The 23,674-nt window shown below is 41.7% G+C and overlaps 1 protein-coding gene and 1 pseudogene across 1 annotated transcript in view; both read right to left on the reverse strand.

Annotated features, from left to right (window-relative positions):
- LOC139159984 (uncharacterized) overlaps positions 1-23,674 on the reverse strand; it is a 41,802-nt gene that overhangs the window by 9,676 nt on the left and 8,452 nt on the right. Inside the window, 4 exon segments of the mRNA XM_070737472.1 lie at positions 6,433-8,538; positions 8,570-8,616; positions 22,220-22,399; positions 22,647-23,634. Of these exon segments, the coding sequence (XP_070593573.1) occupies positions 6,433-8,538; positions 8,570-8,616; positions 22,220-22,399; positions 22,647-23,634 (3,321 nt within the window).
- On the reverse strand, positions 11,952-22,161 carry LOC139163225 (zinc finger protein 180-like; annotated as a pseudogene).

A 23,674-nucleotide genomic window follows, 5' to 3' on the forward strand; every position in this document is an offset into this window, starting at 1 on the left:
ACCTAACATTACAGGTGAACTGGTCTGAACCGAGAGGAACCCATCCCTGCCCCCAGACTAGATGAGGGGTAGGCAAAGTTGCCTCTTCTATGACTTGTGGACTTCAACTCCCAGAATTCCTGAGCCAATCATGCTAGCTCGGGAATTCTGGGAGTTGAAGTCCACATGTAATAGAAGAGCCAACTTTGCCTATCCCTGGACTAGATATATCCAGTTCCTGCAACCTTGTACTGTATATAGTATTTTAGTATTCTAAAATCTCTTCTATAGATGTGCGTTTAGCTTTACTTGCCTGTTTAATACCTTATTTTACCCAACGCTGAATTGCATTTTGCTGGAAAGGACCCAATGTTCAAGTCTGCCAAGATCCTTCTGGATCTTGGGTTTACCTTTTAAAGTGTTGGCTATTACCCACAACTGGTTGCCATCTGCAAATTTTATGAGTTCCCCTTCAATTTCTTCATCTAAGTCGTGCATGAACAAAATGGATCTCCAAGCTGTGATGTTCAGGTTTTTGTCACAAAGATGCTTTTGAAAACACAACTGGTTTTCGCCTTGAAAATGTTTTGCTTCTCATCCAAGAAGATACTGGAGTTACTTCAAAATTGAAGAAGCACAGTAGATGATAAATGAAAATCCTCAAGGGGAAAAAAAAGGTCCAGTTGCCCTTTGAAAAACATCTTTGGATGACCATAACCTGGATGATTGAGAATCTGCATAGATGTTTAAGCTGTTATAAGGAAACGTTCTAAAATTACAATGACTGTAACTATTATAGGCCATTTTTCAATCTGAAAACATATGGATTTCCCACACATAAATATTTTAGGTGCGTGTATTTGTAATTCTCTTTGTATCACATATCTGAAATTGGATAATCTATCTATAGCACTTCCAGATACGTTTCATAATAACCACTGTTCTGTCGGGCTCTCTGGTAGAATCCTCCCAAAAAATCACAGGTACAAATTTCAGATACACACACGTTTGAAAATTCAAAACAATGTTCTTTATAATGAAAATTTACTTAAACCAAGCCCTCTTTTGGTATAGCAAAGAGCACTCGTCTCCAAACAAACTGGTAATTTGTACAAGGCCCTTATCAGTTCTGTGATACTTAGCTTGCAGCTGTGAGGCAATTCACAGTCCTTCTTCTTTCACAAAGTGAAACACACTTTGCTCTGGTTTAGTTTCAAAGCAGGGAAAAATCAGCACACAAAAAGTCAAAGTCAGTAAAGCAGTCATGAAACACAAAGATCAGATAATCCTCCACAATGGCCAAACCCACAGGCTGCTATTTATAGCAGCCTCACTAGTTACCACAGCCCCACCCAACCACAGGTGGCCTCATTTTCTTTGATAATAATCTCTCAGTTGTTGTTGCCTATGCATCGCTCTCCTCATGCCTGGCTGTATCATTAACTCTTGTTCTGAATCCAAGGAGGAGCTAGATAATTGATCTCCTTCTGAGCTGTCTGCCACACTCTCCTCCTCCCTGTCACTCATGTCTTCTTGGTCAGAAGAGCCTTCATCAGCAGATTCCACCGGGGGCAAAACAGGCCTGCAGCATGTGGATGTCTCCCCCACATCCACAGTCCTTGGGGCAGGAGCAGGGCCAGAGCTAACCACAACAACCACTTGTTAAGAATTTGTGTTTTTTCACAAATATTTTATTAATACAAAATGCAGAAGTAAAAAAAATGAAAATAATGGTAAAATAGGGGAAGAAAAGGAGAAGAGAGAAAAGTGTAGAGTAAAGGAGAAAAAAATGGCTTTGTTTTCAACTCCCTTTGGTGCAGCGGAATAGTAACATAAAACCTCAATATTTTACTTATCTATCTAAGGAAAATAACCCAAAATCAAAGTTACATTTCTTTCCTACCTCACATGCAAAAGCAATTTCCATGTAGAAACAAAATTAATCATGTTCTTTTCTTTAATCAAAGCAGTCAATTTAGCCATCTCTACTAATTCCATCAGGTTTTGCAACTGAAAATATTCTGCCAGGTTTTGCATAAAATATTTTTGCCGCCATCATATATAACATCAAGCTTCTAATTTTTTTCAAGTTCTTTAAACATAAAGGAAAACTATTTCCAGGTCTGCGAAGAGGGGCGGCATATAAATCTAATAAATTATTATTATGTCAATACAACACAGCAAACAGGATCACTATGCTGGATTTCGTATTTCATCACCAGTCGGGCGCTTCCCAAGCACCTAGGACTGCGTGATGTAGCAGCGAATTATATTTGCCGATCCCAGTAAAGCGGCCTTTTGCAATTGACAGATGGAGATTTTGTCAATTCCAATGGTTTTCAAATGTCCGCTGAGATCCTTTGGCACTGCGCCCAGCGTGCCAAGTACCACTGGGACCACTTTCACGGGCTTATGCCAGTCGTTGCAGCTCGATTTTTAGATCTTCGTATTTCACTAATTTCTCTAGCTGCTTCTCCTCAATTCTGCTGTCCCCTGGGATTGCGATGATGATGATGATGATTATTATTAGGGTTTATCTTTCTATTCACTTTAAGAGTCTTCTGTAGTAAGATGTGTATATTATTCTAATGTTTCTTTGCCTTGTCACATGTCCACCATAAATGCTAAAATGCTCTTCTTTACATTTCCAATATTCATTTTAGGTGCCTTTATGCATTATGGACAATTTATCCAGTGTTAGATCCCAACAGTACATTATTTTATAACATTTTCCTTTTAAACTATATTTTAATGTAAATTTTACAATTTAGATTTAGATTTAATTGGATTTGTATGCCACCCCTCTCCGAAGACTCTTCTCTATATATTCTCCCATTGTTCAAGCATTATATTATATCCAAACTCCTTTGTCCACTGAATCATACATTTCTTTACATACTCATTCTCCAAGTTCATTTTCAATTAGAGTTATAAATCTTAGGAATAATATGTTGAATACTACCATACACTTTGGGATGAAAATCCTTGCATGGTGGAGTATGCATGGATTTCCAGAAAAAGATCCTTCCACCCATCCTCACGTAATTTTATTAGAAAAATTATTGACTGCACATCTCAGAGTTTGGAGCAACTCTGAGCATCTTGCCATACCCAATTTTCATAACAACACTGACAACACAATGGTCCCTTGACTTTCGTTGGTCCGACTTTCGCAAAAGTCTATACCACCTGTTTTTGAAAAATATTAATTTAAAAAATACTCCGTGTTTTTTTTTGAACACCACAGGTTTTCCCGCAGCCACCCAATGTACAGTACTGTGCATCTTAACTCTCCTCCCCTCCCTCTACACCAGCCGTCCTGCTTCTTTAAATAAAAGCTCCGCTTCCGCCCCAGCCTTCCGATCCCTCCCCTTTAATTCTCGGAGCCCGCTGCCGCCGCCTTTTCTTCCCCCACCCACCTAAGCCATCTGGTGCCTGCCACCGCTGCAACAAATACATACAGCAGCCATCAAAGGGAAACAAACAGGCACTTCCCCAAAAAATGAGTTCTCAGCAGGAGTAGCTGATAAACCTGGAGATGCTGTGATCAAAACCACAATCCCTTTTCTCCTCAATATTCCTACAGCTCTTCCCCATCAGGTCCATCTGCAAGGCAGAACAGCCCTTACGTATGAAATTTTATACAGTGGTACCTCGGTTCTCGACCGCAATCCGTTCCAGAAGTGTGGTCCAGAACCAATTTGGTCGAGAACCGAATTAATTTATCCCATAGGAAATAATGGAAATGGATTTAATTGGTTCCCAGCCCAATGACTTGCTGGGAACCAATTAAATCTAAAGTATTTCCTCCATTTACTATGGGATAAAGATCAGAGGGGACGAGGTGAGAGGGAATGGGAGCCGGAATCCCGACACGCCCCTCCTGGCCGCCCTCTTAACAGCCGCCCAGTCTCTACCTTGTAACTGCTCCAAGCTGCAGGAAGGGTAGGGCTGGCTGCAATACCGGCAGCTTCGGGGGGCTCCTTTCCCAAGCGGTTTAGTTGGTTACCTCCAGGCAGCTGCACCAACTTTTTCTTTCCCGCCGGCGGCGGCTCCCCTTCATCACGTGACATTCCTGACGCTGCTGCTCCTTCTCGAAGAGAAGCCGCCGGAGCTGCTACTGCCGGGAAAGAAAAACTTGGTGCAGCTGCCTGGAGGTAACCAACAAACCGGTGAGGAAAGGAGCCCCCCGAAGCTGCCGGTATTGCAGCCAGCCCTACCCTTCCTGCAGCTTGGAGCAGTTACAAGGTAGAGACTGAGGGGCTGTTAAGAGGGTGGCCAGGAGGGGCGTGTCAGGATTCCGGCTCCCATTCCCTCTCACCTCGTCCCCTCAGATCTTACATTTCGGATAGTAAACAAAATTTTCTGTTCAGTATCCAAATTTTTGTTCGGATACTGAAGCAAATTTTTGCAGAAAATTTTGTTCGGTATCCGAAATGTACGAAAACCAAGGCGTTCGAGAATCGAGGTACCACTGTACTTGGTTTTTTTCACACGGCTTTGGGCCCATTCCCAGCACACGCATCACGCATATAACACTTATACTTTTGAAGACCTCCTGGAAACAGTCATCATTTTCAGTGAACCCACAATCTCTAAAAACTGTCTGCACAGTTCTAAGGTAACAAAATGCAGCAGTTTCTCCCAATAAACTTAACTAACTTAACTTTCCTAAAGGTCAACGACCCAGAAACAGCCCTTATTTTGGTCAAGCAAATGGCAAAATGGCAGCTGCTTCCACAAATCCACTGCATGGCCCAGGGATGAGTTCCAGCAGCACAATGAAGATGATGGATCCTCCAACAACAGTCATGCATCTCAGAGATGCACGACCTTCCCTCTTTTCCCAAAATGAGGTTCAGTGATCTTTAGAAGGCAAGGAAGAGGAGGCTGTGAGGCCTGCTGGGGTGGGAGTCAGGTCTAAGAACGGCAGTGACCCAGTGCGAGTGGGAAAAATCATGTGGGGACCCAGAGAAATAGGGAAGGAACTGAGGTGATCAAAGGGTTGAGGAAGAGGAGGACTTTGGAATACAAGCCTGGGCTTCAGCTATGCTTCCAATCCTAAGGCAGCCAGTGTTCCGCTTAATACAGTGGTACCTCATCTTACGAACGCCTCTTCTAACGAACTTTTCAAGATACGAACCCGGTGTTTAAGATTTTTTTGCCTCTTCTTCCGAACTATTTTCACCTTACGAACCCAAGCCGCTGCTGCTGGGATGAAGGGGTTTCTTTTTCCCCCCTTTTTTGAAGAAAGAAAAGGGAGGGGTGGCTTGGAGGGGGAAAGACTGCATTTTAAAAACTAGGAGAACAGCGTGCTTGCAGGCACTGAAAGGGTGTCTTTTGAAGAAAGAAAAAGGAGGGGCGGCTTGGAGGAGGAAAGACTTTGCAGAAAATAGCGTGCTTGCAGGCACTGAAAGAGTGTCTTTTGAAGAAAGAAAAGGGAGGGGCGGCTTGGAGGAGGAAAGACTTTGCAGAGAATAGCGTGCTTGCAGGCACTGAAAGAGTGTCTTTTGAAGAAAGAAAAGGGAGGGGCGCCCCCCCTTGCCTTTCTTCCTTCCCTCTCACCCTTTAGCCTAGCCTTGCTTCTTCCACCCGCCCCCTTTAGCTGCTCCTCCCTGCCCTCTGTTCGCCTCCCTTCTAAAGTTTGGGATTTTCCTGAAGGATTTGCATGCATTATTTGCTTTTACATTGATTCCTATGGGAAACATTGTTTCATCTTACAAACTTTTCACCTTACGAACCTCCTCCTGGAACCAATTAAGTTCGTATCATGAAGTACTACTGTAATTCATATATTAATTGAACAGCTTTATCAGGAAAAGAAGGGGTGGGGGTAATTGAGCAAAGCAACCTCATTAAATGATGATTGCAACATAAAACCATAATTGATAGGCCCCATAACACTAATACCTACTTGTATGGTGACTGGGAAATTCTGGAACTCAAAATCTGGAGGTTACCAAGGAAGAAGGTGGAAACTCCAATTGTGGGAATTAAATAATCAATATTTTAAAAAAACAACAACCCAAAAGCCTTTTTGAAGAATTGAACACATTTGCAAAAGGAAATATCATGAACATTCTGCTGATCAACAGACGCAGGTAGTAAGCCTTCATCAAGGCTGTGAGTCCTCTGGTGTGTCACCAAGCAGGAATTCTTACTGAAACGTTTCCCACAATCTGGACACTCACACAGTTTATCTCCGGTGTGTTATCAGAATGTAAATATAACTGGTGTGTTATCAGACTGTAAACATAACTGAAAAATTTCCCACACTCTGGACACTAATACGGTTTTTCTCCTGTGTGAGTCCTCTGGTGTGACATTAGATGGGAATTATAACTGAAACGTTTCCCACAATCTGGACACTCATATAGTTTGTCTCCTGTGTGAATCCTCCGGTATGACACCAGATTGGAATACTGACTGAAACATTAATCACATTCTGGACACTGATACGGTTTTTCTCCTGTGAGTCCTCTGGTGATTCACGAGGCTGGAATTGTGACTGAAACATTTGCCACATTCTTGACACTCATACGGTTTTTCTCCTGTGTGAGTCCTCTGGTGATTCAAGAGGCTGGAATTGTGACTAAAACATTTCCCACATTCTGGACACTCATACGGTTTTTCTCCTGGGTGAGTCTTCTGGTGTTTGATAAGGTGAGAATTCTGACTGAAACATTTCCCACATTCTGGACACTCATACGGTTTTTCTCCTGTGTGAGTCCTCTGGTGTGACATTAGATGGGAATTCTGACTGAAACATTTCCCACAATCTGGACACTCATACGGCTTTTCTCCTGTATGAGTCCTCTGGTGTGTGACAAGTTGGGAAATCTCACTAAAACATTTCCAACATTCTGGACACTCATACGGTTTTTCTCCTGTGTGAGTCCTCTGGTGTGATATTAGATGAGAATTCTGACTGAAACATTTCCCACAATCTGGACACTCATATGGCTTTTCTCCTGTATGAGTCCTCTGGTGTGTGACAAGGTGGGAAATCTCACTAAAACATTTCCAACATTCTGGACACTCATACGGTTTTTCTCCTGTGTGAGTCCTCTGGTGTGATATTAGATGAGAATTCTGACTGAAACATTTCCCACAATCTGGACACTCATATGGCTTTTCTCCTGTATGAGTCCTCTGGTGTGTGACAAGTTGGGAATTGTGACTGAAACATTTCTCACATTCTGGACACTCATACGGTTTTTCTCCTGTGTGAGTCCTCTGGTGTGATATTAGATGAGAATTCTCACTGAAACATTTCCCACATTCTGGACACTCATACGGTTTTTCTCCTGTGTGAGTCCTCTGGTGTGACATTAGATGGGAATTATGACTGAAACATTTCCCACATTCTGAACATTCATACGGTTGTTCTCCTACGTGAGTCTTCTGGTGTGACACCAGTTGGGAATTCTGACTGAAACTTTTCCCACATTCTGGACACTCATACGGTTTTTCTCCTGTGTGATTCCTCTGGTGTGACACCAGAATGGAATTCCGACTGAAACATTTGCCACATTCTGGACACTCATACGGTTTTTCTCCTGTGTGAATCCTCTGGTGTGACACCAGATTGGAATTCTGACTGAAACATTTGCCACATTCTCGACACTCATATGGTTTTTCTCCTGTGTGAGTCCTCTGGTGTTTCACGAGGCTGGAATTCTGACTGAAACATTTCTCACATTCTGGACACTCATACGGCTTTTCTCCTGTGTGAGTCCTCTGGTGTGACATTAGATGGGAATTATGACTGAAACATTTCCCACATTCTGAACATTCATACGGTTGTTCTCCTACGTGAGTCTTCTGGTGTGACACCAGTTGGGAATTCTGACTGAAACTTTTCCCACATTCTGGACACTCATACGGTTTTTCTCCTGTGTGATTACTCTGGTGTGACACCAGAATGGAATTCCGACTGAAACATTTGCCACATTCTGGACACTCATACGGTTTTTCTCCTGTGTGAATCCTCTGGTGTGACACCAGATTGGAATTCTGACTAAAACATTTGCCACATTCTCGACACTCATATGGTTTTTCTCCTGTGTGAGTCCTCTGGTGTTTCACGAGGCTGGAATTCTGACTGAAACATTTCTCACATTCTGGACACTCATACGGCTTTTCTCCTGTGTGAGTCCTCTGGTGTGACATTAGATGGGAATTATGACTGAAACATTTCCCACATTCTGAACATTCATACGGTTGTTCTCCTACGTGAGTCTTCTGGTGTGACACCAGTTGGGAATTCTGACTGAAACTTTTCCCACATTCTGGACACTCATACGGTTTTTCTCCTGTGTGATTACTCTGGTGTGACACCAGAATGGAATTCCGACTGAAACATTTGCCACATTCTGGACACTCATACGGTTTTTCTCCTGTGTGAATCCTCTGGTGTGACACCAGATTGGAATTCTGACTAAAACATTTGCCACATTCTCGACACTCATATGGTTTTTCTCCTGTGTGAGTCCTCTGGTGTTTCACGAGGCTGGAATTCTGACTGAAACATTTCTCACATTCTGGACACTCATACGGCTTTTCTCCTGTGTGAGTTCTCTGGTGTGACATTTGGTGTTTCACAAGCCTGGATTTTTGAATGAAACCTTTCCCACACTCAAGACATGCAAAAGGTTTCTCTTCCATGGGAGTATTCTGGTGTATTACCAGGGTGGAATTGTCCTGAAAATTTATCCACAGTTAGGATATTCAGAGGGCTTCTCCCCGGGGTGAATCTTGAGGTGTCTAATGAGGTGGAAATGTCTAATGAAATTTTTACCTCAAACTGGGCATTTACAGTTTCTCCCTGGTGCAAGTCCTTGATGTTGCTATACTTGCTAAAGTACTTACAATATTGAGAGCACTTACAGGCCATCTGTCCTAAGAGAGGTGTTCAGATCAAACCATTTGTCACATTTAGAGCATTGCTATGGCTTTTGTACACTGTGGATACTCTTGTGCATAAATTGTGATTTAAAATCTTGACTTTTCCCACGATAGCAGCTTCTCCAAAACTGATATTCTTGAGCTCAAATGGATGTTTGATTATTTGTTTACCGGTGCTTTAATTCCAGCTTTATTCTCCTCGTAGGGCCAGGCTTGCATCACTGTTAGCCCTATATGGCTATCCAACAGACTTTTTTCTCCATGCTGATTTCCAAAGGCATTCCCTTTTTTCTGAATAAAATATAATCTCCCTTAATACAAGTAATGTGTTCTTGAGTTTCTCAGACTCTACTTTTCTGTCCTTTGACTCTCAACTGCTGGAAGAGAATAATTTTGTGATTTTCTGAAGTAAATGGAAAATATTTTGACTTTCGGCTCGCTTTGCTTTCTTTTCCAATGTTGCTTGTCCTCAGTTTTCCAGAGAGCTCTTATTGACATGAAAAAAAGAAAAAAGTATACATTACAAGAAACAATTAAACGTGTGCTCTTATTGACATCTTTCTTTCTTTCATTCCTTTGACTTCTATGCCGTTTGGCGGGGCCCAGGGGAAGAGCCTTCTCTGTGGCGGCCCCAGCCCTCTGGAACCAACTCCCCCCGGAGATTAGAATTGCCCCCACCCTCCTTGCCTTTTGTAAGCTCCTTAAAACCCACCTCTGCCGTCAGGCATGGGGGAACTGAGATATTCTTTCCCCCTAGGCCTTTACAATTTATGCATGGTATGTTTGTTTGTTTGTTTGTATGTTTGGTTTTACAAATAAGGGTTTTTTAGCTGTTTTAATATTGGATTTACATGCTGTTTTGTACTACTGTTGTTAGCCGCCCCGAGTCTACGGAGAGGGGCGGCATACAAATCCAATAAATAATAATAATAATAATAAAAATAATAATAATAAAAATAATAATAAAAATAAAAATAATAATAATAATAATAATGCCGCCCAATCCCCAAGGACTCAGGGCGGCTAACAACAGCATAAAATACAAAAATAGTAAATAAGAAATCAAATATAGACTCTGAACTATAAACCATAATTAAAAGCCATAATAAACATGCCTGCTTCACATTCATACAATTTGGCCATGGTTGTTGTTGGTTCATGGCCCCCAGAATTTTAGAAATAGCTGTACATTTATTAAAAACAAAAACAGATCTGGGGAAAGCTACAACATTTCTGCCGTACCAAAGGTTCCTAATGGCCCACAGGACTCCATAATGGTAAAATGGAAAAGTTTGGCACAACCAGGACTCTTCTAAGAGCTGTCACTTAAGTAATCTAGGTTATTTTATTCGGGTTTATAAAAAATAATATAAACATATGTATCGGCATTGAAGGAGAAAAAAATAAAATTATTTTTAAAAAAAGATTATCTGGTCTGATGTAACCAAAATTGAGCTGTCAATTCTAAACATTATGTCTGGAGAAACCCAGGCACTGCTCATCACCTACCCAATGTCACCCTAACGGTGAAGCATGGTGGTGGCAGCCTGATGCTGTGGGGATGTTTTTCAGCAGCAGCTACTGGTTTGGGGGGAAGCTGAATGGAGCAAAATACAGGGATACCCTCAATGAAAACCAAAGATGATTACTATATTATAATTCAAATTCTTCCAGAATCCTGGAAACAGGAACAAACACCCACTATTTTAAACCTCCTAATTAAAATCATGGACTACGCAGAGATGTTTAAACTGACCACGGAACTACAAAATAGAGATGATACGGTCTTTTACCAAGTCTGGGACAAATGGTATGAATGGCTAAGGGGGGAAAAAAAATTGCTCAAATAATCCAAAAAGGAAATAACCCAACAAAATAATTTATTATCGAATGATAAATCTTTAAAAGACACCCTAATCAATACAAGGTATAAGATACAACCCATATGTAACACTGGAAGAATTTACACTCATAACCCTAAACCAACCAATAGAAGTTTTCAACTACGCTAAGAAAAGGAATAATGTACCAACGATAAATGCGGACTCAACGTCGTATGAAAATGATATACCAGCCTTTCGCTGGTTCCCTCCTACCTTTCTTCTATCTTACTTTCCTTTTTTTCACTCTTACCATACCGTTTCATTCTTTTCTTCTTTTTTTCATGCTTCCTTCACCTTCACCTTTCTTTTTCCCCCCCATTCTTCCCTCCCCTTTCCCCCTCCTTTCTAATCTACCTTTCTTCTCCTGAACCAAAACTGAACCAAAAAACAAGAAAGTACGACTAGTGACTACATAAGATTCATTCAGAGATGAATATAATTGATTAATCTATTAAGAATCAAGCCTACGTATGTAATGAGAAAGCTTTAAACTACTAAACTAAACGTACTTTTATTATGTATTTACTATTCACCATTATAGAAATTGTACTCCTTCATTACCTCGTTTGTACTGATATCGTTTTTCTATTTTGTTTTGATTAACATTTCCTTTCTTTCATCTTTTTTTAATTGTATATTTAATAAAGAATATTTTAAAAAAAGGAAAAAAGAAAACCTATTCCACAGCACTGAGGACATCACACCGGACAGAAGGTTCACTTTTCAACATGACAAAGACATAGCCAAGACAACATAGGAGTGACTTAGCCCTGAGTTGCTCTGTCACCTTGAGAAGGTCGGCATAGAAATCTAAAAAATAAATAGATAAATAAATAAATGTTGTGAACATCCTAGAGGGGCCCAGCCAAAGCTCTGACTTGAGCCATATTGAATAACTCTGGAGGCATCTAAAATGACTTTTCTTCCATGGTCACCATCCAAATTCACTGAGCTTGAGAGGACTTACAAGGAAGACAAAATTAGTGGACCAGGTGAATGCTATCAATGTGGTTTACTTGGACTTCAGTAAGGCTTTTGACAAAGTATACCATAACCTACTACTAAATAAAGAAGAAAACTGTGGGATAGACAACAACACCTCTAGAGGGATTCAAAACTGGCTAACTAACTGCACTCAACGTGTAGTGCTCAATGGAACTATATCTACCCCAAGGCTCTGTTTTAGGCCCAGTACTCTTCAACAACTTCATCAATGACTTGGATGATGGGATAAATGGGGAACTTATCCAATTTGCAAATGACACCAAACTGGCAGGAACAGCCAACACCCCAAAAGATAGATGCAAAATACAGAAGGAACTTGACAAACTTGAACAATGGGCACTATCTAACAAAATGAAATTCAATGGTGAAAAAAGTAAGGTTCTACATTTAGGCAAGAAAAACAAAATGCAGATGTACAGAATATGTGGTACATTGCTCAACAGTAGTAACTGTGAGAGGGATCTTGGAGTCCTAGTGGGCAACCATTTAAATATGAGCCAGGAGTGTGCAGAAGCTGCCAAAAAAGCCAACACAGTTCTAGGTTGCATTAATAGAAGGATAGAATCAAGATCACATGAAGTGTTAATACCACTTTATAAGGCCTTATTAAAGCCAAACCTGGAATACTGCATTCAGTTTTGGTCGCCACGATCAAAAAAATATATTGATTCTAGAAAAAGTGCAAAGAAGAGCAACAAAGATGATTAGGGGACTGGAGGATAAAACATATGAAGAATGGTTGCAGGAACTAGTAATGGCTAGTTTAATGAAAAGAAGGACCAGGGGAGACATGATAGCAGTCTTCCAATATCTCGGGGGTTGCCACAAAGAAGAATGAGTCAACCTGTTCTCCAAAGCACCTGAGGGTAGAACAAGAAGCAATGGGGGGAAACTAAAGAAGGAGAGAAGTAACTTAGAACTAAGGAGCATTTTCCTGACAGTCAGAAGGGTTGATCAGTGGAACAGCTTGCCTTCAGAAATTGTGAATGCCCCAACACTAGAAGTTTTTAAGCAGATATTGGATAACCGTCTGTCTGAAGTAGTGTAGGGTTTCCTGCCTAAGCAGGGGGTTGGACTCCAAGGTTCCTTCCAACTCTGTTGTTGTTATAATTATTATTTATTATTATTATATTATTATTATTATTATTATTATTATTATTATTATTATTATTATTATTATTAAGAATGGCAGAAAATCCCCCAATCCAGATGTGCAAAGCTTATTGCCTCATACCCAAAGCTGCTCCAAAAAAGTACTGAGTGAAGAATCTGAATATTTATGCCAATGTGATATTTCAGGTCTTTTAAAAAAAATAAATTTACAGACATTTCTAAAATTCTGTTTTTATTAGGAATGTAGTTAAATGGGGGGGGAAATGAATTTCAACAGGTGTAAAATCAGGCTGCAACATAAAAAATTGGCAGAAGGGAAAGGGGTTTGAATACTGTCTGGATGCACTGAATATTCGTTCCTATTAACACAGAAATACCCTCCTAAAATTTTATTTATGTGAACAATTATGTGTGTTTCAGTCTGCAAAACGACTCAGAAGTGCATTCGCTCAAATGTTTACATCTATATTTTAAAAGGTGGTGTCACTAACAGATGAAATGGTGAACAAATCCGATGAAAATCTCCCTTTTGCCCATGAAACTCCTGCTTGCCAGGAAAACAACGTGTCAAAAAACCCACAAGGGTTCAAGCGTTACGTGAAGGGTGAGGGCGGTGAGGTGGCTAAGAAGCATGAAAAATATGTCAAGATTTCTTTAAATCTCCCAAATTCTGCCAGCAGAAAATCACAGGCAGCAACTTTACATCATGTAGCAAAAGGATAAAAACATTTTGGGGGAGAAAGAATGGGCAGTAGCAGCAGCCCCCATGTTTCATTCTTGTCCATTCGCTGCTCCCAGGCCGTAGAGGAAACCAAAAGGCCCGGCTTCTCCTCCGACCTGCCCTCCACTCACCTCCCAGGAACCGCTTCGACCCTTCAAACGGCACAAGAAGCTCCGCCGATGCCATCCTCCTCCCGTGGTTGAACCGGAAGACGAACTTCCTCCTCCTCCTCTCTAGCAATCAATTTGTTGCAGCTCGGCCTCCTTTCTATACCTTCCGGTGTAACTAGCGATGCTCCCTCATTCTCGGCTTTCTAGGCGCGGAGTGTTGCTTCTTTGTAGGGCGCCATCTAACGACATAAGGTTGAAAATCACCCTCGAACTACCTTGAAGCGTTTGCAAGATACTGTCATGGATACCGTCCTTTCTTCGGTGCCATTAAGTCGTATTCGACTCCCTCCGGGCACAGGAATAGCTTTGATCCATGACTATCTTATACCTTTTCTTTCAAGTCTCCCAAAAAGACACACACATTTTTCCTCTTGCTCGAACGACGAAACCAAAGGAAAGCGTCCTCAGAAGGGAATGTCCCCTACAATTTCCTCTGGTTTCTGGTTAAAAATGCCCAAAGGGGACAAATGTTCGCTTAATGGCAAGGTTCACTTTGCGCCCATGGTGTTTGCCTAACCTAGGGGTCTGCAGCGTTAAACATTGAGAGCCATTTTTCTATTTTTTTAAAAAAACAAGTATCTCTGTGTCTTTCTCTCTTTCCCCCATCTCTTTCTCGTCTTTATTAATTTTTATTTTATTTATTTTGTCCAATACACAATACATATTGAAGAGAATAGACATTAAGTATTATATATAAAGAAAATATATAAAAATAGAGAAGATATATGAAAGGAAGAAAAGATATATGAGATATGAGATAAGGAGACACAATTGGACAGGGGACGAAAGGCACACTCGTGCACTTATGTACGCCCCTTACTGACCTCTTAGGAAGGGAGAAATATTGGGGGTTGACACTACTGAGTCCGGTAATGAGATCCAAGCTTCGACAACTCGATTGCTAAAGTCATATTTTTTCTCTCTGGCTCTCATCTTTCTCTCTCTCATCTGTCACTCATTTTTTCATCTTTTTCTTTCTTTCTCATCTCTTTCTTCCTTCCTCTCTCATGTTTCTCTTTCCTGTCTTTCATTCTCTCGCTCCCTCATTTTCTCATTTCTCTTTTCATGGGGGCAGGGACAGAGGGAACTCCCCTCTTTTCCTCCACTTTCCTCTCTCATCTCTTTCATGCATGACTCCAGTCCCCTAATCATCTTTGTTCTTCTTCTCTGCAATCTTCACAGAGTCTCAACATCCTTTTTACATAGACTAACAGTGTTTTCAAGCTTCATACTTTTATGGCATTTGGCTCCTAAAATTCTCAACTGTGTAAAGCCTATGCACGTTCACTTGACAGTAAAGTTATTCTCTTTCAGCCTTCAGCTTTGCAATCCTGAGAGGGGCATCTGTGCTGAGACCCCAAAGAAAATATAGGGTGCAGTAAAATTCCCCATCCTTTTTTCTTGACCATGTCTGCTGAGATCCCAAAGAACTCTGTGTATCTGTGAGACAGACAGAGAGAGAGGGAGGGGGGAGGAAAGAGGGAGAGAGAGAGAGAGACAGAGAGAGAGATCCAATCTTGGAGACTTATCCAAGGCTGGCAGCAATGTTCGCTGTCTCATCTCCTTCCCCCCGCCCACTCACTTCCTTTTCCTGTCAGGTTGGGAGGGAAAATCAAATAAAAACAGGAAGGAGGCAAGGAAAATGCTCTTCTCCTATTTTGCAGCCATGCACCATTTCTTGGACAAAAAAGTTGAGGGGATCCACGCAGGGTTGGGTTCTAACGTACCTCGCCGGTGTGCTTCCTCAAGATAGTGACTGATGTTACGAGTGCCGGAAACTCAGCTTCTGCACTTGCTCAGAAGAAAAATATTTTTTTAAAAGATGGGCTACAAGAATGGTGGAAGGTCTTAAGCATAAAACGTATCAGGAAAGACTTAATGAACTCAATCTGTATAGTCTGGAGCAGTGTTTTTCAACCAGTGTGCCGCGGCACACTAGTGTGCCGTGAGACATGGTCAGGTGTGCCGCGAAGCTCAGAGAGAGAAAGAAAACAAGAGAGAGAGAAAGAAAGAGCAAGAGGGAGAGAAGGCAAGCGAGCGAGCGAGAAAGAAAACAAGAGAGAGAGAGAAAGAAAGAAAGAGAGAAAGAAAGAGAGAGAGAAAGAAAGAGAAAAAGAAAGAGAATGAGAGAGAAAGCAAGCAAGAGAGAGAGCAAGAGAGAAAGAAAGAAAGAGAGAGAGAGAAAGAGAGGGAGGGAGGGAAGGTGGGAGAGAGAAAGACATAGAGGGAGGGAGGGAGAGAGAAAGAGAGCAAAAAAGAGGAAAGAAGAAAGAAAGAGGGATGGAGAGAGAGAGAGAAAAGAGGAAGGGAGAGAAAGAGGGAGGGAGAGAGAAATAGAGCGAAAGGGAGGAAGAGAGAGAGAGAGAATTTTTTTGTCCAAACTTTTTTTAGGGCCCCCCCCCTCAATGTGCCCCATGGTTTTGTAAATGTAAAAAATGTGCCGCGGCTCAAAAAAGGTTGAAAATCACTGGTCTGGAGGACAGAAGGAAAAGGGGGGACATGATCGAAACATTTAAATATGTCCAAGGGTTAAATAAGGTCCAGGAGGGAAGTGTTTTTAATAGGAAAGTGAACACAAGAACAAGGGGACACAATCTGAAGTTAGTTGGGGGAAAGTTCAAAAGCAACGTGAGAAAATATTATTTCACTGAAAGAGTAGTAGATCCTTGGAACAAACTTCCATCAGACGTGGTTGGTAAATCCACAGTAACTGAATTTAAACATGCCTGGGATAAACATATATCCATTGTAAGATAAAATACAGGAAATAGTATCAGGGCAGACTAGATGGACCATGAGGTCTTTTTCTGCCGTCAGTCTTCTATGTTTCTATGTTTCCATTCAATTTTGTTTTAAAAAAAGAAAGTCGAAAACAAGTTGCCGACCGCATGCAGTGCCAGAAACTCAGCTTCTGCACGTGCTCAGAAGAAAAAAAGATGGCGGGTGCCCATGGACAAGCACCGACTCAATTTGATGACATCATCATGACATCACCAGTGGATACCTATCCCTGCCCCTAGACTAGATCAGGGGTAGGCAAAGTTGCCTCTTCTATGACTTGTGGACTTCAACTCCCAGAATTCCTGAGCCAATCATGCTAGCTCGGGAATTCTGGGAGTTGAAGTCCACATGTCATAGAAGAGCCAACTTTGCCTATCCCTGGACTAGATATATCCAGTTCCGGCAACCGCTCCTTGTACTGTATATAGTATTTTACTATTCTAAAATCTCTTCTATAGATGTACGTTTAGCTTTAATTGCCTGTGTAATACTGTACCTTATTTTACCCAACGCTGAATTGCATTTTGCTGGAAAGGGCCCAATGTTCAAGTCTGCCAAGATCCTTCTGGATCTTGGGTTTACCTTTTAAAGCGTTGGCTATTACCCACAACTGGTTGCCATCTGCAAATTTTATGAGTTCCCCTTCAATTTCTTCATCTAAGTCGTGCATGAACAAAATGGATCTCCAAGCTGTGATATTCAGGTTGTTGTCACAAAGATGCTTTTCAAAACACAACTGGTTTTTGCCTTGAAAATGTTTTGTTTCTCATCCAAGAAGATACTGGAGTTACTTCAAAATTGACGAAGCTCCGTAGATGATAAATGAAAATCCTCAAGGAAAAAAAAAAGGTCCAGTTGCCCTTTGGAAAATATCTTTGGATGACCATAACCTGGATGACTGAGAATCTGCATAGATGGTTAAGCTGTTATAAGGAAACGTTCTAAAATTACAATGACTGTAACTATTATAGGCCATTTTTCAGTCTGAAAACAATGGATTTCCCACACATAAATATTTTAGGTGTTTGTATTTGTAATTCTTTGTATCACATATCTGAAATTGGATAATCTATCTATAGCACTTCCAGATACATTTCATAATAACCACTTGAAGTTAAGAATTTGTGTTTTTTCACAAATATTTTATTAATACAAAATGCAGAAGTAAAAAAAATGAAAATAATGGTAAAATAAGGGAAGAAAAGGAGAAGACAGAAAAGTGTAGGGTAAAGGAGAAAAAATACTGCTTTGTTTTCAACTCCCTTTGGTGCAGCGGAAAAGTTACATAAAACCTCAATATTTTACTTATCTATCTAAGGAAAATAACCCAAAATCAAAGTTTCATTTTTTCATTTTTTTCCTACCTCACATGCAAAAGCAATTTCCATGTAGAAACAAAATTAATCATGTTCTTTTCTTTAATCAAAGTAGTCAATTTAGCCATCTCTACTAATTCCATCAGGTTTTGCAACGGAAAATATTCTGCCAGTTTTTTGCATAAAATATTCTTGCCGCCATCATATATAACATCAAGCTTCTAATTTTTTTCAAGTTCTTTAAACATAAAGGAAAACTATTTCCAGGTCTGCGGAGAGGGGCGGCATATAAATCTAATAAATTATTATGATGTCAATACAACACAGCAAACGAGATCACTATGCTGGATTTCGTATTTCATCACCAGTCGGGCACTTCCTAAGCACCTAGGACTGCGTGATGTAGCGGCAAATTATGTTTGCCGATCCCCGTAAAGCAGCCTTTTGCAATTGATAGATGGAGATTTTGTCAATTCCGATGGTTTTTAAATGTCCACTGAGATCCTTTGGTACTGCGCCCAGCGTGCCAAGTACCACTGGGACCACTTTCATTGGCTTATGCCAGAGTCATTGCAGCTCGATTTTTAGATCTTCGTATTTCACTAATTTCTCTAGCTGCTTCTCCTCAATTCTGCTGTCCCCTGGGATTGCGATGATGATGATGATGATTATTAGGGTTTATCTTTCTATTCACTTTAAGAGTTTTCTGTAGTAAGATGTGTATATTATTGTAATGTTTCTTTGCCTTGTCACATGTCCACCATAAATGCTAAAATGCTCTTCTTTACATTTCAAAATTCACTTTAGGTGCCTTTATGCATTATGGACAATTTATCCAGTGTTAGATACCAACAGTACATTATTTTATAACATTTTCCTTTTAAAATATATTTTAATGGGGCGGCATACAAATCCAATAAATAAATGAATAAATTATACTTTTGAAGACTTCCTGGAAACAGTCATCATTTTCAGTGAGCCCACAATCTCTAAAAACAGTCTGCACAGTTCTAAGGTAACAAAATGCAGTAGTTTCTCCCAATAAACTTAACTTAACTTTCCTAAAGGTCAACGACCCAGAAACAGCCCTTATTTTGGTCAAGCAAATGGCAAAATGGCAGCTGCTTCCACAAATCCATTGCATGGCCCAGGGATGAGTTCCAGCAGCACAATGAAGATGATGGATCCTCCAACAACAGTCATGCATCTCAGAGATGCATGGCCTTCCCTCTTTTCCCAAAATGAGGTTCAGTGATCTTTAGGAGGTAAGGAAGAGGAGGCTGTGAGGCCTGCTGGGATGGGAGTCAGGTCTAAGAACTGCAGTGACCCCAGTGTCAGTGGGAAAAATCCTGTGGGGACCCAGTGAAATAGGGAAGGAACTGAGGGGATCAAAGGGTTGAGGAAGAGGAGGACTTTGGAATACAAGCCTGGGCTTCGGCTATGCCTCCAATCCTAAGGCAGCCAGTGTTCCGCTTAATTCAGTGGTACCTCATCTTACGAACGCCTCTTCTAACAAACTTTTCAAGATACGAACCCGGTGTTTAAGATTTTTTTGCCTCTTCTTCCGAACTATTTTCACCTTACGAATCCAAGCCGCTGCTGCTGGGATGAAGGGGTTTCTTTCCCCCCCCCTTTTTTTGAAGAAAGAAAAGGGAGCGGTGGCTTGGAGGGGGAAAGACTGCATTTTAAAAACTAGGAGAACAGCGTGCTTGCAGGCACTGAAAGGGTGTCTTTTGAAGAAAGGAAAGGGAGGGGCAGCTTGGAGGAGGAAAGACTTTGCAGAGAACAGCGTGCTTGCAGAGGCACTGAAAGGGTGTCTTTTGAAGAAAGAAAAAGGAGGGGCGGCTTGGAGAAGGAAAGACTTTGCAGAGAATAGTGTGCTTGCAGGCACTGAAAAAGTGTCTTTTGAAGAAAGAAAAGGGAGGGGTGGCTTGGAGGAGGAAAGACTTTGCAGAAAATAGCGTGCTTGCAGGCACTGAAAGAGTGTCTTTTGAAGAAAGAAAAGGGAGGGGCGCCCCCCTTGCCTTTCTTCCTTCCCTCTCACCCTTTAGCCTACCCTTGCTTTTTCCACCCGCCCCCTTTAGCTGCTCCTCCCTGCCCTCTGTTCGCCTCCCTTCTAAAGTTTGGGATTTTCCTGAAGGATTTGCACGCATTATTTGCCTTTACATTGATTCCTATGGGAAACATTGTTTCATCTTACGAACTTTTCACCTTACGAACCTCCTCCTGGAACCAACTTAGTTCGTATCATGAAGTACTACTGTAATTCATATATTAATTGAACAGCTTTATCAGGAAGAGAAGGGGTGGGGGTAATTGAGCAAAGCAATCTCATTAAATGATGATTGCAACATAAAACCATAATTGATAGGCCCCATAACACTAATACCTACTTGTATGGTGACTGGGAAATTCTGGAACTCAAAATCTGGAGGTTACCAAGGAAGAAGGTGGAAACTCCAATTGTGGGAATTAAATAATCAATATTTTTTAAAAAACAACAACCCAAAAGCCTTTTTGAAGAATTGAACACATTTGCAAAAGGAAATACAGTGGTACCTCGGTTCTCGACCACAATTCGTTCCAGAAGTGTGGTCGAGAACCGATTTGGTCGAGTACCGAATTAATTTATCCCATAGGAAATAATGGAAATGGGTTTAATTGGTTTCCAGCGCCTATTTCCTTTATTTCCTATGGGTATAAAGATCTGAGGTCTAAGCACTCCAAGCTGTAGTAAGGGTGGGGGCAGCTGCAATACCGGCAGTTTCGGGGGGGGGGCTCCTTTCCTCAGTGGTTCGTCTTCTTCCCTTTAAGCAGTTACACCAACTTTCTCCTTCCCGGCGGTGGCGATGGCGGCGGCTTCCCTTCGAGCAGCAGCAGCGCCAGGAACGTGACATGAGAAAGGGAAGCCCCTGACGTTCCCGGTGGTGCTGCTGCTCGAAGGAAAGCCGCCGCCGTCGCCATCAGGAAGGAGAAAGTTGGTGTAGCTGCTCAAAGGGAACAAGACAAACCACTGAGAAAAGGAGGCCCCACGAAACTGCCGGTATTGCAGCCCCCCCCCTTCCTACAGCTTGGAGCACGACTGGGAGGCTGTTTAGTGGACGGCCAGGATGGGCGTGTCGGATTCCGACTCCCATTCCTTCTCACCCCGTCCCCTCATTTCGGATAATAAACAAAATTTTCTGTGGCTGTTCGGTATCCGAATTTTTGTTCAGATACCGAAGCAAATTTTTGCCGAAAATTTTGTTCGGTATCCGAAATGTACGAGAACCAAAGCGTTCGAGTACCGAGGTACCACTGTATCATGAACATTCTGCTGATCAACAGAAGCAGGTAGTAAGCCTTCATCAAGGCTGTGAGTCCTCTGGTGTGTCACCAGGCAGGAATTCTTACTGAAACTTTCCCCACAATCTGGACACTCACACAGTTTATCTCCTGTGTGAGTCAGGTGTGTTATCAGAATGTAAATATAACTGGTGTGTTATCAGACTGTAAACATAACTGAAAAATTTCCCACACTCTGGACACTAATAAGGTTTTTCTCCTGTGTGAGTCCTCTGGTGATTCACAAGGTGGGAATTATGACTGAAACGTTTCCCACAATCTGGACACTCATATGGTTTGTCTCCTGTGTGAATCCTCTGGTGATTCACAAGGCTGGAATTGTGACTGAAACATTTCCCACATTCTGGACACTCATATGGTTTTTCTCCTGTGTGAGTCCTCTGGTGATTCACGAGGCTGGAATTGTGACTGAAACATTTCCCACATTCTGCACACTCATACGGTTTTTCTCCTGTGTGAGTCCTCTGGTGACTCACGAGGCTGGAATTGTGACTGAAACATTTCCCACATTCTGCACACTCATACGGTTTTTCTCCTGTGTGAGTCCTCTGGTGTGACATTAGATGGGAATTCTGACTGAAACATTTCCCACATTCTGGATACTCATATGGTTTTTCTCCTGTGTGAGTCTTCTGGTGTTTGACAAGGCGGGAATTCTCACTGAAACATTTCCAACATTCTGGACACTCATACGGTTTTTCTCCTGTGTGAGTCCTCCGGTGTGATGTTAGATGAGAATTCTGACTGAAATATTTCCCACAATCTGGACACTCATATGGCTTTTCTCCTGTATGAGTCCTCTGGTGTGTGACAAGGTGGGAATTCTCACTGAAACATTTCCCACATTCTGGACACTCATACGGTTTTTCTCCTGTGAATCCTCTGGTGATACACGAGGCTGGAATTGTGACTGAAACATTTCCCACATTCTGGACACTCATACGGTTTTTCTCCTGTGAATCCTCTGGTGATACACGAGGCTGGAATTGTGACTGAAACATTTCCCACATTCTGGACACTCATACGGTTTTTCTCCTGTGTGAGTCCTCTGGTGATTCACGAGGTTGGAATTGTGACTGAAACATTTCCCACATTCTGAACACTCATACGGTTTTTCTCCTGTGTGAGTCCTCTGGTGTGACATTAGATGGGAATTCTGACTGAAACATTTCCCACATTCTGGACACTCATATGGTTTTTCTCCTGTGTGAGTCCTCTGGTGTGATATTAGATGAGAATTCTGACTGAAATATTTCCCACAATAGGTACACTCATATGGTTTTTCTCCTGTATGTGTCCTCTGGTGTGTGACAAGGTGGGAATTCTCACTGAAACATTTCCCACATTCTGGACACTCATATGGTTTTTCTCCTGTGAATCCTCTGGTGATACACGAGGCAGGAATTGTGACTGAAACATTTCCCACATTCTGGACACTCATACGGTTTTTCTCCTGTGTGAGTCCTCTGGTGATTCACGAGGTTGGAATTGTGACTGAAACATTTCCCACATTCTGGACACTCATACGGTTTTTCTCCTGTGTGAGTCCTCTGGTGATTCACGAGGCTGGAATTGTGACTGAAACATTTCCCACATTCTGCACACTCATACGGTTTTTCTCCTGTGTGAGTCCTCTGGTGATTCACGAGGCTGGAATTGTGACTGAAACATTTCCCACATTCTGCACACTCATACGGTTTTTCTCCCGTGTGAGTCCTCTGGTGTGACATTAGATGGGAATTCTGACTGAAACATTTCCCACATTCTGGTCACTCATATTGTTTTTCTCCTGTGTGAGTCTTCTGGTGTTTGACAAGGTGGGAATTCTCACTGAAACATTTCCAACATTCTGGACACTCATACGGTTTTTCTCCTGTGTGAGTCCTCTGGTGTGATGTTAGATGAGAATTCTGACTGAAATATTTCCCACAATCTGGACATTCATATGGTTTTTCTCCTGTATGAGTCCTCTGGTGTGTGACAAGGTGGGAATTCTCACTGAAACATTTCCCACATTCTGGACACTCATATGGTTTTTCTCCTGTGTGAGTCCTCTGGTGTGTGATAAGGTGGGAAATCTCACTGAAATATTTCCAACATTCTGGACACTCATACGGTTTTTCTCCTGTGTGAGTCCTCTGGTGATTTACGAGGCTGAAATTGTGACTGAAACATTTCCCACATTCTGGACACTCATACGGTTTTTCTCCTGTGTGAGTCCTCTGGTGATTCACAAGGTGGGAATTCTGACTGAAACATTTCCAACAATCTGGACACACATACGGTTTTTCTCCTGTATGAGTCCTCTGGTGTGTGACAAGGTGGGAATTCTCACTGAAACATTTCCCACATTCTGGACACTCATACGGTTTTTCTCCTGTGTGAGTCCTCTGGTGTGATATTAGATGAGAATTCTGACTGAAACATTTCCCACATTCTGGACACTCATACGGT

The sequence above is a fragment of the Erythrolamprus reginae genome, chromosome 2, assembly GCF_031021105.1.
Source record: "Erythrolamprus reginae isolate rEryReg1 chromosome 2, rEryReg1.hap1, whole genome shotgun sequence".
NCBI classification, from domain to species: domain Eukaryota; kingdom Metazoa; phylum Chordata; class Lepidosauria; order Squamata; family Dipsadidae; genus Erythrolamprus; species Erythrolamprus reginae.